The sequence below is a fragment of the Strongylocentrotus purpuratus genome, unplaced genomic scaffold (genome assembly GCF_000002235.5).
Source record: "Strongylocentrotus purpuratus isolate Spur 01 unplaced genomic scaffold, Spur_5.0 spur5_scaffold_5, whole genome shotgun sequence".
In the NCBI taxonomy this organism is placed as follows: Eukaryota; Metazoa; Echinodermata; class Echinoidea; order Camarodonta; family Strongylocentrotidae; genus Strongylocentrotus; species Strongylocentrotus purpuratus.
Window position 1 is genome coordinate 35,185,360 of NW_022145611.1, and position 16,185 is coordinate 35,201,544.

Consider the following 16,185-nt stretch of genomic DNA (forward strand, 5'->3'; position numbering starts at 1 on the left):
GGATTTAAAGCACACACAAAAAAATCCAGCACCACGCGACCACGGGCCATAATCCTATGCATATGCAAAACATTGGCACGAGCCGAGGGCTGGTATATAAAGGAGAGCGTCTTGCTCAGTCGGGGTTATTAAACAAAAAGCAGTCCTCACGAACAGTCAAACTTTTGATATACTTGGAACTTACGAAGCCAGCATTTCGCAACAAGTGATACGACATTATACCTGGATTTACAATCTGACAGTCGGATTATACACACGTGCATCCTTCTCGGCGATGATAAAGTAATTTTCGCGAGTTTTCATCAATTTCTACATTTATATCGTATGGATGAGCAACATTTTAGTTAGATATATATTTCGAATATATTTTTTATTTGAGTTGGAGTATATACACAGTACTGTCAAATTTGACATTATACTTGTGCAACATGAGAACTTGGCATCAGTGACAAAAGTAGATTGCCGCCCTCTCTCGTGATTATTTGTTCAGTCTATCCTCGAAACCAAGGCACGCGTGTGGGAGCTCTGATTGGTCGGCTGATCGGCTTGTCCACACTTATGGGCGGGGCGTAGTAAACGCAGAGAGAGAGAGCCCGAAAATGACAAAGAGAGCAAACGGAGCAAGCTAAGTTGATCAAAGCTCGCAGACTTGAGAGGACTGATAAGAAAGGAATAACGGATCGGCCGCACTGCCTTCTTGGCGTGCTATGTTTTTTGGAACTATGGGGCGTTTTAACTGGAGTAATACAGTGATTTTTGCTCTGCAATGGATTAGCATTATTTCCAAGGTAAGAATTTATGTTTTATACACCCTTAGTTTGTTCGATTTCAGCAATCGAACTCACCCACCAATAACCATAGTATACTATAAGCGGTTTACTGTTACCGAACGCCGATAACGGCCATACGCTCAGCCGAGAGATACGGCATGTCGAACGAACGTTCAGAACATCCATGATCCAGCTGCATCGCATATTCATGAATGGCAAAAATAGTATATTAATATTTTCCATTTATGTGTGTTTTTCTACAGGTCACAACAGCTGCAGGGACATTCGAACTTCGCCTCAACTCCTTTTCCAACGACCAAGCCAAGGATATCAATGGACAATGTTGTGGGAATAATACAAGTACTGATCAGTGTGTCGGACCATGTAGAACATATTTCACAGTGTGCTTGCTCCATTTTCTTCGCGAAATTCCCGAGGAACCCTTGCCAGGACAATGCACATTTGCTTTCCGGAATACATCAGTTTTGGGAGAAAATTCTTTCGAAGTTCATGATGGATTAATACAAATTGATTTTGATATCGACTGGCCGGTAAGTAACCTTTTCAGTGATACAACACATTGATCATTTATTTTACATTGAATGATTTCATTCCCTTCCATTATTTGTGTATTTTCTACATTGTAAGAAGGAGCTTGAAGTTTGTGAGCGTGTGAAAATTCTGTGATTTTGCCTTCATCAATTCAATCAATAAGATGCGCATGATGTTTCTTATGGTGAATAGGGGGGGGGGGGGGGGAGAGCAATACCCGCAACTGTACTGGAAGCAGCCATGGTTGAGTAGCCCCTTTTAATGAAAACTGAACTCATCTTCGAAGGGGGTATCTCCTCCATAATACCATCCCATCAACCATTATCTACTATCCTTTCAAATAATGCCCTAGTTTCTCCTCGGTGGTATGTAATAAATAGTGGGCTTATAATGCAACAGGAGTTGAAAGAGATTTGTGTTGTTATGTTTCAAAATGTTAACGACATCGTCATTATCAGTAACTCCAATATCAAGTAACATGGCTTATACAACCAAGTATTTTATTGTTTTATTGTGATAACGACATTTTTTCCTCTAATTTACAGCGTGATTTTTCACTCGCCCTAGATGCCTGGCATGACGAGAGCAGCACAGGGTTCAAAGATGGTGAGGATTTATTTTGATTATTGTGTATTTTAAGGGGTATGGGAAGCATTCCTCTGACACACCCCTCTATTATGTCAATAAAGGGCACCTGTACTATTCACATCCAAACAATAGTGATTGTATAGTCATAACATTCAACACATTTCACTTGTGTTTATTGTTTTTAGTGTTCCTTATTTATTTTTCTTGCATTTTATTAGTCTTTTTAACTAATTTGTCAGTTTTTTTCTACGTTTACTGCTTTAACTATTATAATCGTGTTGTTACTCCAAACTATGTAATGGCACATGGTGTATAGTCCAGTCAACGATGGATAGGCCTACACTCATTCTAATACAGGCTACAGTTATTGTATTGTGTTATTGTATTTGTATCAATATGTTGTTTTTATTTAATGATGATGTCAGTAATTATTATTAACGATACTTGGTATATTTAAAGAAATTACATGTATACTACGGTGCAATGTTTTAGTGTATCAACGACCTGGTCTATCTGGATTTACATTCTTTGACGGTGACGTGACAAGATATTCTGAACACTTCAAACTTCAAGATAATTTTCCCTACATATCCGTCAAAACTTGCGTCGTCATCAGCCTCTGCCACTGCAAATCTTGGATTTATATTATACTAATTACGGATCGCTATCACTTCACATGTACATGACACCAATGAAGAATTATGTTCCAGCAACACCCCCCCCCCCTTTCCTCACTTCACTTCTTCGATTCAATGGATGTTAATGCGTGTAAAGGCTCACACCCCGCCGTGGATACATTCTTCAAAAGTCATGTCAATAACGAGACACTCATCTGTTATCGAGGCATCTTCTTTCCACTCGCCTCCTCGCAAGCTTACATGCTCCAGCTCATTGTGGATTATTATTATATTGTCACCAACACGGGCTCACATCAGGTAACAATTGGAAGGAGCACACGCGTGGACTATGTTTGGAATAATACGATGTGACATATCAACTTGCAAAGCGAATTAGCATCTCTCGAAGCTCATCTCTCGGAGTCATCTCCTCTGGAATACTATACTATATGGACGCTCTTTCATTTTCCATTCTCCTCTGTGATTCATGTTACATCCCGAGTCGTGATTACGCTTTTATACCATTCCAAAATCGACCTTTCTTTTTACTTCCTCCTATACGTCCAGACTATAATGGATGATCATAAATGACTTCCGCCTGCAGAGCAATAAAATGTTCCCCCCTGCCCGGAGTTCTTTGATTATAAAGGGGTATAGTTTTGACACACATGGTCCGCACCTACCCCCTTCATGTCTTGACTTGTATAAATCAAACACCGGATGTGGGTGTTTTCTTGATACCTTCGATACCAGCAAGTGGGCTTTATTTGGAATTTTACTGGGGAAAATATTCCGAACAATATACCTCTGTTACAGTAAAGACCATTTTGCTGCATGCCGATAGAAAATCGGTATAATCCTACTTTTTGCTGAACTATTTCACAACTAGGTGCTTAAGAATACTAAATGAACTTTAAAGAACTATTCATCAATTGACTATCTCTGAGGCCATATTGGCATGGAATACCTACGGCCTGGAGAACGAAGGATTTATCGCCACCACACATGCATCATGCGGTTGTGGAGCAACTAGTATTTTTTGCCTAACTATACTAGCAGCATCATTGCATGGCTGACTGCGTGGAGCCCGCCTAATCAATGGACGACAATAGCACACTCCCAATGCAATTGTACCGTGTACTTCATTCTGAAGTTGAGCTACGATGATGTAGGCTACATTATATCAATGTGACTTTCTGTGATTGTGTAAATTTAGACATATATGCCTACATATTTGATTAAGTACTTTAACATTAAGGTCATGGATGATGTATTGCGATGCCCTCAAGCATAATTTAGTTTAGTAGTCGATTCATTGTAGTAGTAACTATATCATATTTTCATATGATTGATAACAATCATCATTGACGGTGTACCAGCATGTTATGAAATATTCATTATTTTGATCATCGTTTTAATTTGTTATAGGTTTTCAAACAACGAGGTCATAATTCATCTATTGTGTTTTTATGGGTAGTTGTTTATGATAGTGCAATCCATTTTTCATTCGCGTGCCTTGAATTATCATACGCAACTTGTTTTGGATGAGAGGGCCGTGGGAATGGAGCCATCTGCCCCCAACCACATAATTTTAAACTGATATAATTATTTGCAGTATGCCACACACATATATCCTTCACCCGTTGAACTTACATTGCCACTCACTAGAAAGTGTGAAATATAAAGAGAGAGAGAGGGGGGGGGGTGGGATAGATAGACAGAATCTTATCGTATTTTGTTACATGTTGATAAGAACGGCTCAATTGAAGGACATGGGAAAAATTCGAGGTGAAATTTGGTTAATTAAAATTTTGCATGAAACCGTGGGAGCGCACTTCGCCGAACACCCGTTTCATGATTCTCGCGGTGAAATTAGTACTAGCTCGCTGATGTTTCACGTCGATTTGAGAATGGACCTAAACGCAAATGATTTGAGCAACACAGACCAGGCGGCCTATAACCGATCTTGCGAGGAAGTATCATTTTGGCAATTAACTGTAGTGAGAAGAAAACGTCCAATTCTAAAGCTGGTAGATTTACGGTTATCTTGTCGACCAATGCGAAGCAGCTGGTACCAGTATGATTGGTTGGTGCTACTGGGGTCGCTTGTGTTGGAATGCCGTCTATTTGCAATGAAAATACATTCACTGGTCGCTCCAGCTCCACCAAACATCCTCTGCATATAAGGACATTTCTGGATGCGGCTAAGAATAGAACACAGATTCGATGTTTTCTTCATCATTTCCTTCTCCAAAATGAATTATGAATGTCGGAATGAGATGTTAAATATACTGATGACCGTTTTGGCCCTTGTTTGTTGATACCAAAATGTTGCTCATTTTTAAGGATCGAAATGGGAGAAAGGGTGATGTGGAGGTCAAGGTCACGTGACTGTTATATCTATTGGGAGGGTGGTCATTTAATAAGACAGGTGTACACTGTAGCACGCCTACCACGCGACAGCCACGCGATCGAAACACACCTCTCATCAATAGTTGGCCTTGGACGAGAACCCCCTAACCGCGGGAAATTTGTAACCCGTGATGATTGTTATGTATCCATAAATATTAGAAGTGTATTTTTGCGTGAAAAAAAATCTAAATCATAATAGCTTTTGTTTCATCAATGGACTATAGGATGGTGGTTTTTGTAACAAATAAAACGGGAGAGGGTCTTCCTTTTTAACGCTAGTATAAAATGTAGGCCTATAACCTACCTGTTTCCCACGAACTGGGAGTAATGAGCAGATGGATGGATGGCAATCCATAATGTGGTAGAATAATCATGCTAATTTTCTTTTTTGATGCATGAATTCACTCCACGTGTAAGCGATATCAATGACGCTTGGATGGGCCGAGTGAGTGTTAGGTCGAGCGATCCAAAATGAACCAGTGAAGGAGAGAATAATGCCAGCCGGAGAGGGCTTCTTAAATCCAGGGCAGCTATGTATGCCCAGTCCAATAATAATACCTAGAACCAGAGATATTAAATGTCTATTAATATAATGTTCACAAATGAAGATGATTGACGAAAATCACAAGGTTACCAAGTTGAAATATGTATAATGATATTACAAATAAAGTGTTTTAATTTACCATCATATTAATCGTTTTCGTTTCTTTCATCCATGATACAGGAAACCGAAGGCGCCTTGAAACCCTGCGAATCCATAGATCGTTGAACGTCAGCACGACCTGGTCCAACTATACTTACCCGACGTCGTTGCACACGCTGGACTACTCCTACAGGGTGGTGTGCGCTGAAACCTACTACGGGTCCCAGTGTCGAGACGCCTGTATCCCGAAAGATGACCTCTTTGGGCATTACTTGTGCGATAAAGATGGTGGGAGAGTCTGCATGGACGGATGGGAAGGCAACTGGTGCGAACATGGTAAGCAAAATAGATTAATAACCACTAAATTGTTTTAAAACAAAACACCAACCGGGACTGATAACACCGAATGATAATGGTATCGTAGGTTTATTTTCGAGAGGCCCGAACGGGATGCGCCAATAAGTATTTGTTTGAAAGAAGATAGCAGCGTTGCCGTGTGTTTTGACTCAGACTAGCTGAAGAGATAACACTTCAATTTACTCCAGAATTATTAACGTCCATCAAAGGGACAGAACATAGATCATCGTTTCATTATTTCTTTTATAGAATTTTTAATTTCCAAGAAAATTCGATGCCCCAGATATGTACCATTCAAATTGGGAATGAAAATAAATCATGCCTTCCAAATTGAGTCAATCATAGAGCTAGGTATCTAACATCCTTCTTTCTATACGGGGAGATTATATTCCTCCGTGGTCTATCAGGAGGGATTCCATCCTTGGCCATTTCTCTAGGGTAATTGGAAGGATGTGAAGGGAGATTGAAATAAAATCGCACATCGTATCTGGGATTCCGCGCATAGTCGCCCCTCTCCACCATCACGAGCTGAGTTGAGCTCTACCCGCCAACTGCCAAATTCAATTTAGACCAGAGTCTATTCTTTCACCCCGTTCTAAACCGCTACTTCGAGATGGCGAGAAAGATGTGAAAATTGAGAAAATTTTCCATTCTGCAAATAAAATGAGTCAAGTAAAGTTAAAGCATTTCATAGACAAAAAAGGGAAACGATTTTGCTAAGGAGTTTCACGGGTGGTTAGGTTACTCATTGTTTTTGTAACTTTTTACGCTTTGATTTATTTTTCATTAAAGAAATTATATTTCATTTTCTTGCAAATATGTGACTTTCGATATGTTATGAAGCTTACTGAGTTACTATAATAGCTCAGCCAGTGAGTGATGCACACGCCATAAAAAATAACAGACTGTAGTGAAATTCTATGCCGCAATCGAAATGAATTGACGTGTAAATTTTTTGATGTTTGCACTATTCAGTTGTGTATACATTACGGGCGCATTATGCAGGCGGTCTGATGCTTTTCATGCATGGCTGTCCGTATCACCATTCATATACTCTTACCCATTTCTCAAATCAGTTCCTTTTAGTCCGTGTTGAAATACGAGAAGTCTTATCGATCTAGAGTACATACAATACCCGACGTGGATATACCACGCTCCCAGCGACGCATCTAAATTCCCCCACTTTATTCGCATTATCCAAAATCCTCCTGATGGCGTAGTGCTCATCATATCCCTTTTTTATTGCATGGATTGGCTTTTGACACAGACATCGATTGTTTTCTATCCATCTATTTTTCATAAGTCATGGCTGTGTGAATGGCTTGCCTACATTGGGTGTGATGGATCTTCCTCTTTTTTTCTATTTTTTATTCCGAGGGCGCATCTGTAGAATTGTAGCGAACACCTGGTCTTGTGCCATTGTACCTTTCACGTGTGATAGGTTGTGAATAGAAGGCACAAGGATGGTATTGAAATCCTCTTTCTGGTGGCATGGAAACCTCTTTAGAAATAGCATAATGCTGGAAAACACAATGTTAGATTTATTAAACTTCACATTTTAAGGCTCCGCGGGAATTATTGTGTGATTCACACGTCTGTTAGAGAAAGCGCGCCAATTTTAAGGTCACGTGCAGACTAGACTTTTTGTATGAAACATTTTGTGCCAACTTAACATGAATTGAAAATGGTAGACGCGTCGAATAAAACGTTTACAGTAAACCGATTCTATTAAACCATCTAATTAGTTCAAATTAAATTCCTCTCGGAGTGAGAACAACTGATTGTAAGTCATGATGAATCAGTTGGAAATAAAGAGGGTTAACTTTGTTATGGGGACATTCCTACATGTACTTTAGAGTCCAAGCTTCCGGGAATGTATTTTTAAAACAATAATGATTGTTGTTTGAAACCAATGAGTAAGAATTCAAACCAATCTTGGCTGATTGGGTAATGATGCTAATTGCCAGCAAGGTTGCGGACGAACGCGTCCAGAGATTTTTTTCTTGTATAGACCCAATTTTGAATGGAGGCCACAATACGCCCCTGGGTTCATCTGTGAACTGTCTGCATTGATCAATGGCCTGCGATATACAGAGAGCACGCGAGACAGACTCGCGACTAGAGCTCTTGATGCACACGCGACCTGAGAAAAACCACGATTCCACTATGCATATCATTAACATAATGAACTACTGCCTGCCACTCCATTCATTTCCCTCCTCTTCAAACATCGTTAAGGTCGGTTTTTGGTTTGACCCCCATCAAAATTACGGGAATCGTCAGGATAAGAGCCATCTGCTCATATAGCTATCGGGATGTTATTTTGTATTTTTTCAAAGTTCAGGCCTATAAAGTATAGAGTATGCCAATGTAAAGAAATCGGAAACAAAACAGGTCGGTGTTTCTAGCATTGAAGGCAAAGCCAAACGTACTATCACAGGCAGAAATATCACAACTATACCTGATGCAGTTTTGCGTGGGTGTACATTCATTGATGAAGAAGACGCGAATTCTGATTAACATATACAACCCCTCCAGCTGTATTTAAAAGGGATACTGTGGAGGATGCATGGGGATTTGGAGCGCTTTTAAGATTGCGTGCCTCGATCTACTCTTTCCTTCACACATTCAATTCATCTCGGCGTAAAATGGCGCTGAGCTTATCACCCTCGCTGTATCGGAAAGCCCGAAGGATTTCATAGTAAGCGGTCGGGTCAGCCAGGTTTTTCCCCATCGATTCAATCTTTACGTTTGTACAAGATTCTTTACTAAACACTCAGGAATAGGAATAGGGAATGCAAGGCAAAAGACAGCACGAGCAACAAAAAAACAAAAACAAGAAAGAGAGGGAAAGCGATAGGAAGAAACTCGATGACAATGAAAGTGACAAATTCAAAGATGTTAGATATGAAGGGTGTTTGGTTAGATGCAACATGAACTCTCTAGAGGTTTCCCCAAAGAGGTAGGGATGTTGAACATGAGCCGAAAACAAACATAGCGCAGCCGGAGAGCGAGGACTATGTCAATGGGCTTGTGTAACTGCTTATATTGAACCACCAGGGTAGCTGCTAGACCATCAGAGCATGCGCAGTAAATTTAGCTAGGCAATTTTTCTGAGGAATAGCTAATGTACCATTGATTCAGCAATTTATTTTCATTCATCAAGTCTAATGCGTTCTTTCTCTTCTCATATCCTCCCTTTCCTTACAGCCGTTTGTTCAGAAGGATGTGTGCATGGTTCCTGCGACTCACCTAACTCCTGCAGGTAAGAATATGTAGAAACAACCTTTTCTCGAAGATTAAAGTGATTGTTGAAATACTATTGTATACTTTTTTCTTCTTGACAAATAATGTCATTTTATTTGAAATCACTTATGAATAACTAATAGATGGCGTTAAAGATCTCGAAAGTCGAAACAATGTGATGGATAAGATAGCTTTTAGGCTGAGTAGATTATAATCGACCGTACCATTCTTCCTCTGCCTCTGTTTCCTTATACCTTCGTAGCAACCTCCCTCTTTCTCTCCATCTCATTTTTGGTATCCATTAACTCTGATCCATGTCGCGAACAAGGTCGGTGTCTTGAAAACATATGAATATTAAATCTGTAAAACGCAAACGCCTTTTACCTCTTGGAAGATTATGCGCCACGCGTGTCTCGATGAAGCCGCGGCGTTGATTAAATTACAAGGTATACAGGAGAGCGGTGCTGAGCTCAAATGCCCACGTCTTGTTTCATTAGCAGTGCCCAAGATATGTCGATGGCATATGCAGAACGACTCCGACTCGATCCTCCATACGTTCATGATGATCTTGTCACGTATGATAAAGTAATACACACTTATTAGGTCCGTGGAAATTCCATTCAAAGTTAATGAATTGAGACTAAACGTGGATAATTCGATCTACGGATTTACACGTCACCTGTTATTTAGTTCAAAATTGCATTATGTGAACCATATTATTCATATAGCAGAGAATCCCAATGAAATTCCGATAAATCAATAATGTTATTATATTTTTCTTTGATAGGTGCGATAATGGGTACAAAGGAACAGCATGTGACCAATGCGAGACCTACGCTGGCTGTGAGCAAGGGACTTGTACCGTACCAGGGGAGTGCGTCTGCAATGTAGGCTGGGGAGGACTCCTATGCGAAAGAGGTAAATATTCTTATAAAATCTAACAAGTCTTATAACCTTATTTTTACAACCTGATTATGATAACTAAACTGGGAACTTCTAAAAGATATCATCTCAGCTATCTAACATCAATAACAATAAAGGATATACTTGTATAGAAAAATAATAAGAAGATTATCCTGATGTCATCAAAGAAGGCACAAAGTTATGTTTAGTTGATAAGATTCGATGTCATACTTGGCAGAAGTTAACCTTTTATCCTCTCCTCCCCCTGATTCAGATCTGAACTACTGCACCAACCAGCATCCATGCATGAATGGTGGAACGTGTCGCAATGAAGGACCCCTGGGCTTCCAATGCTACTGTCTACCTAGCTTCACTGGACACACCTGTGAGACAGCCGAGACTTGTCCTTGCCTCAATGGAGGTACTTGCAGGGTAAGGAAACACCCTCATTACAAAGTTTAATCTATAAACATGTCCAGCTTGTAACGTTAGTGGTCTTCAAACAATGTTTGAGTTAAACCCCCTTAGATAACGTCATGTGACTTACGTTTATTCTCTTTTTCTTGTATTTTACAGAGTGGTTCTGATGGCTACACGTGCCTCTGTCCTGGTGGTTACACTGGGGATTTATGCCAGACGCAAGTTCCTCGATGTGACTCCAACATGTGCATGAATGGCAGCACATGTTCTGAAACATTCGATGGCTACCGTTGTGCCTGTCAAGAGGGTTACACCGGCACTCACTGCGAGATCCGTGACCACTGCTCTTCATCGCCTTGCCGCAACGGTACGTTACCATACACTTCTTATTTCATAAATGTATTATAAAAAACATCGAATGAATGGGCGGGATCTTTTTCTGAAAGAAATAATTATAGAATTTCACAACATGCACTCAGCGATAGTGAGACAATTCTAATATAAATGTGACAGTTAATATAGAAAACTGGACTAATCTGTACATTTCATTTTGTTTGTTTGATGCAGGAGCTACATGCCTGAACAACAACGTGGCCTACCAATGCAGATGTCCAGATGGCTTCCGTGGAGATCGATGTGAGGAGAACCTCTGCGCAACACATGGATGTGAAAACGGTGGTACCTGCCGCGCGGAATCTGATTCGGTCCATTGTGAATGTCCTCGAGGATTTAACGGTGATCACTGCCAGAACAACGTCAACGACTGCGTCGCGTCACCATGCAAGAACGGTGGAGTTTGCTTCGATTTGGTGAATGACTACCGTTGTGAATGTGCCTTCGGATTCGGCGGACCCAACTGTAGCGATCATTTCACTGTTTGTGATGGAGACAATCCTTGTGAAAATGGAGGAACCTGTCTGCAAGATGTAATGGGAGGATTCATGTGCGAGTGTGCTGAAGGATGGATAGGTACAACATGTACGCAATCGACTGGTAAAGAGCAAACACCGAAGCCTTCTACAGACTGGCAGCGTGGTTCCCAACAGCCTAACCTCCGTGCTACCAGTTCACCCATCACCAACTTTGGATTATCGGATACCATGCAGCTGGCTATCTACGTTGCTTTTGGATTATTGGTCATTGTGCTCGTCATTATACTGATTATTGTAGTGTACAGGAAACAACATCACCCTGATCCAAGACAAAACGACCTGGAATCAAATACGACATCGACACCAAATAACAGGAATAGGCACACATATAAAGACAATTTTTCGCAAGAGGAAAAAGTACTGCCTCTCTTGAGCATAAGTGAAAAAGTGTGCAACAAAGAGCAGGACACATATAGCAAAGCGTCGCAAAATACGTCGTCAGCTTTGCAACAAAAAAAAACAAATCATTACTCAATTAAAGAGTATGAAGGGCCGCCGCCTTCAGTGAACAAATTGATGATTATTCCAACGTCATCAAGTATGAACTATGCGCCACAAGCAAGACAATCTTTTCCGAGATATGACTCTGAAGAATATTATTATTATGATGAAAAATCAGTGCAACTTAAGAGAACAGACTCATTGCAAACGCCTAGTCAAAGTTCTTCATCTCAGAGTACGCCTAGACACACAGGGACGTGCCCCATCTCACAAATATCGTAAGTATATATACACATCGTAGTTACAATGCAAACAATCTAAATCTAACAATATTGTGTCATGTTTTCCATATTGATTGACGAATAGAATGGTTGTTCAGTTTGTTTTCAGGGAGATGGGGAGGATGGTAGAGCATACATAATTATGTATATACCGTTGAGGGAGGGATATTTTACCACAGAATCGAATGTGCAGAAAATTGATTATGAATATCCATCCCTTTCAGTTTCAACATGTAGAAAGGGAGTGAATTATATATATCAGTCAGCATGCATGCATTTAATCGAGTTCGTATATTTCGAAGGAATGATACTTGTTTTCGATGAAAACAGAAGGGTTCAGCGTACTACTTCGCTAACTGAGTGACTGAAAAGGGAGTTTGATTTCGACAGATAATGCGTGCATGTAGATGCTCTGTAGTCAAGGTTACTAAACGCGATTAGGGAATACATCTTCATTCTGAGGGTTGTTGTCGGTGATGTGGATAAATGAAACTCTTCGTGGGGAGAAAAGAGTCGTCATGTACATAAAATTCACTAGTGTTTTGTAAATTGCCTTCATTGGCACTGTCGCTTGAATCGTGACAAAACAATACTATAAAGCTTCCACCATGAGGTATTAGATATGAAAAGATTGGGAATTGGAATTTGAAAAGGCTTATTTGAGGTGACTCTTAAATATTGATATTCACGGACCTTGTGTGAAATTAATTGATACTTCATAACATAAAAATGGAAGTTGATTAAAGTCGTTTTTATCCCTAAGTAGTAGCTTAATTTATTATTCCCCTCTCAGTCATTTTGGAAAACAACGAAAATATTCTGGAATGAATTGTACATTTTATGGGCGGCAGTATTGTGTAAGAGATTATTATGGTGACTATGTTTCGATGTATATGTAAACATTCCTCCCTAATAATAATAATTATTATTATAAAACGGTGCTAAAACAACAATATTCTTCACCCAAGTTAGACATTTAGAATGAAACTGTCGTTTTGTGTTACATGTATGTGTTGCATAATGCATGAGCTGTAATAGCATTTGAGGATGGATCAGATTAATTAAAACTGTGCATGATCGAAAGGGTGACGAGAAAATATATGCGGTAACAAAACATGCTATGCTAGTATGCTATACATGTGGTAGGAAGCGACAATCAATATTCTGCGTACTATAGTCAACCATATTCATATTAGCTTTATCCTGGTAACATATGTTCTCTTATTTTTGTCTTTTTATAGGGCTGTGGTCGAGGATAGTAGGGGAACGACAACGTCGACGTCTGTCGGATTACACGCAACTGAGGTAATTATCAGCCATGTTTTCTATTTCATCATTGATCTCTAAGCTTAGCATCAATCAATATCGTTCCATTAAGTTGTGATGTTTTACCGGCTATATGGACGAGGTTTCAGACCATAGTCTTCATCAATCAGTGATACAACCTCAATATAATTCTCAGCTTGGCTGACCACAGAAGCAATGCTGACATTGTTTCATGCTTTTGAACTTGTTAAATGAGTTGTTATGTTTTGTTCTTGTTTTATTATTGTATTTTTTGATTGGATGAGTAAGTCATAAAAACATTCCACCCCTAATATTGATTCAAATATATCACCCACATTGCTTTTTTTTTAACTTGAGTTTTGTATAAAAATATAACTAGTTCAAGCAGTTACATTAGGATGTCTACTATAACACCAATGTACTTTGTTATCTCATTTCGGCGCCTTTATGCTGTCGTAAATGTTTTGAAAAGTTTGTCGAGTTTGGACGTTGTTATCTCAATGAGCGTTCAACATTATCTCGAGAAAGTATACATCTAAGGGTAGAACAGAATCCGACTTGTTCAAGTTTCAAAACAAAATCATCGAATCGAGCGATGTTTTGGCTGACTTTTAAAATATATAGCAACAATTATTATTGATATACCAATGGCCATTATTGTATAGTGCTGGCGAGGGTTGCGTACAGCGAGAACGGTGCAGCTATGCGTAGGTTTGGTGTGGGCGATATGATAGTTGTATGATAACTTGTACAATCATTGGTCGTAATGATGGGCATACTATAGCTCGGCTGTCTGTTCAATACAGTGTTGAGTAGATGAGATGATGGGCGGATAGTCGGTCTATGGTATCAGTGTGATGGATAGGGCATGGTGGAGTTTAGATAGTAAGGGAAGAGCCGTAGGGTGAGCAAGTCTTGACGGCACGCAGAGAATGCAGGTCGTTTAGATGGGACTGACCTATCACGGCACCAAGCCTATTCTACTTAGCTGGCTATATGCGTTTCATAATAACCGTTCGGATTGAACTTAACTCTTAAGCCTTTGTTTGATGGGGAAAGTGATATATTTCAATTTATTTTTAAAGATTTAAATCGAAATAAAAAAAAGTGTCTCAAATCATGTTCGCTTAAGTGACTTAGATTTAATTAATTCATTAGATGAGTTGATTTGCACGTTGAAAAGTGTGATGTTTTCGTAGACTAAAGCATAAACGTAAGAGGAGCAAAATAATCGATTTGATTTGTTTTTGCACATTTTTGGCATTGAAAGTAAATACATTACAAAATGGATTAAAAACTCAAACAACATCAAAATAAGGAAGAATGAATGATATCCGTTCTTTGACGCCAGGCCATTTTTATTACCCTTCTGAGGTACCATTCGCGTCTAATAAGTAGGGGTCACCATCCACGCGAGTAAGGTCAGGTTACTCCGCGCTGCACGTAGGCTTTGGACTCTAACCAAATCACAGCCACACTCTGCAATAGTCTTCCACCACTACTACATTATTACAATCAAGCGTTAAAGCCTACAGGGGAAAATAATAAATTGATTTGATTATACCTGAATCATACCTGGAACTTATTTCTGTATTAGTTTTCATGTTACTTTTTTTATTATTATTTTGGACCGTGACCAATACAAAATTATAAACCTGGAACAAATCAAGCCTTGTATAGTAAAGGAGGCATTGTAGAAAAAAGGGGCAAGTCAATGGCGGTGTATTGTTGATGCATGGCTCGCGGCGCGATTGAATGGAGACTGTTTGAATCACGTGGTTATTAGGGGTACCAGGTGCAAGCGATGTAAGGACCAATCGCGTGCCTCGCCTCCTATGTTTGCCGCTCTGCACGCTTGTTTGTTGTCATAACATTCATATGCTAATGAGCTCCACAGAAAGACCATGTTTTGGTCCCAATATTGGAGAGAGAAAAACACATCATTCGACAGAGTTTTATTAGATCTTGGGACCGCGACAAGAAAATGAATTTAGTTTTTAAAAAAACCAATGTAACTGCTTGAAACTAGTTGTACAATAACTTTACTTTACTTGATTTACCTCTGCAACCACTCTTTCTCTGTATATTTATATGATAACGTGAACTGACCAATGTTTTCATTTGTATTTCCCATGTACAGGTATGAGACAAGAAGAGGGGGAAGATGTTGCAATATTATTTTCTTCATGCGCTATGTATTCAACGCTATCACCCACTGCCATGGAACAGCGCCGCTCATAGGTGGATACCCAACGAGAGAAAGAGAGAAGGAGAGACTTAATAAATAAAATGGAGGGCGCCGAACTAATTGATCTAAATAAATATCTTTTAAGAAAAATTATCGCCACCAAATTCTATGCACCGTTTAATCTTTCATGCCATACCAGGTTATCTGGTTGAAGCAGCTCTCATATCCATTTGTCTACAATGTTTTGGAGATAAAAAGCCGTTGTGTGCCTTTTTGGAAAGATAACAAGACTTATGATAAAAGAATTTAAATTATTGTGTTCTTTTACACGCAGCAATATTTAAATGATTGTTATTGTTATCTGTAATTTGCAATCGACAATTTAATCATGATTATTCATATTCGAAGATCCAATAAACCAGGCGCTCACCAATATACCATATCCCAAATCATATACGAAACCAGGGGAAGGAGAAGACGAAGAAAACAAAAAACAGGATTCACCAAGAGCTATTCTTGGCATTACTTCATCATTAAACTTTGTACAA

At 39.5% G+C, this 16,185-nt stretch overlaps 1 protein-coding gene across 1 annotated transcript; it reads left to right on the forward strand.

Annotated features, from left to right (window-relative positions):
• Positions 1-640: 640 nt before the first annotated feature.
• On the forward strand, positions 641-15,842 carry delta (protein; the record flags this gene model as incomplete). Its single annotated transcript, NM_001032370.1, is given in 11 exon segments — positions 641-788; positions 1,034-1,321; positions 1,868-1,928; positions 5,664-5,918; positions 9,150-9,204; positions 9,973-10,103; positions 10,363-10,520; positions 10,665-10,875; positions 11,076-12,159; positions 13,404-13,467; positions 15,590-15,842. Coding segments are annotated over 11 exon segments (2,394 nt in total). The 3' UTR covers positions 15,596-15,842.
• Between the last annotated feature and the right edge of the window lie 343 nt (positions 15,843-16,185).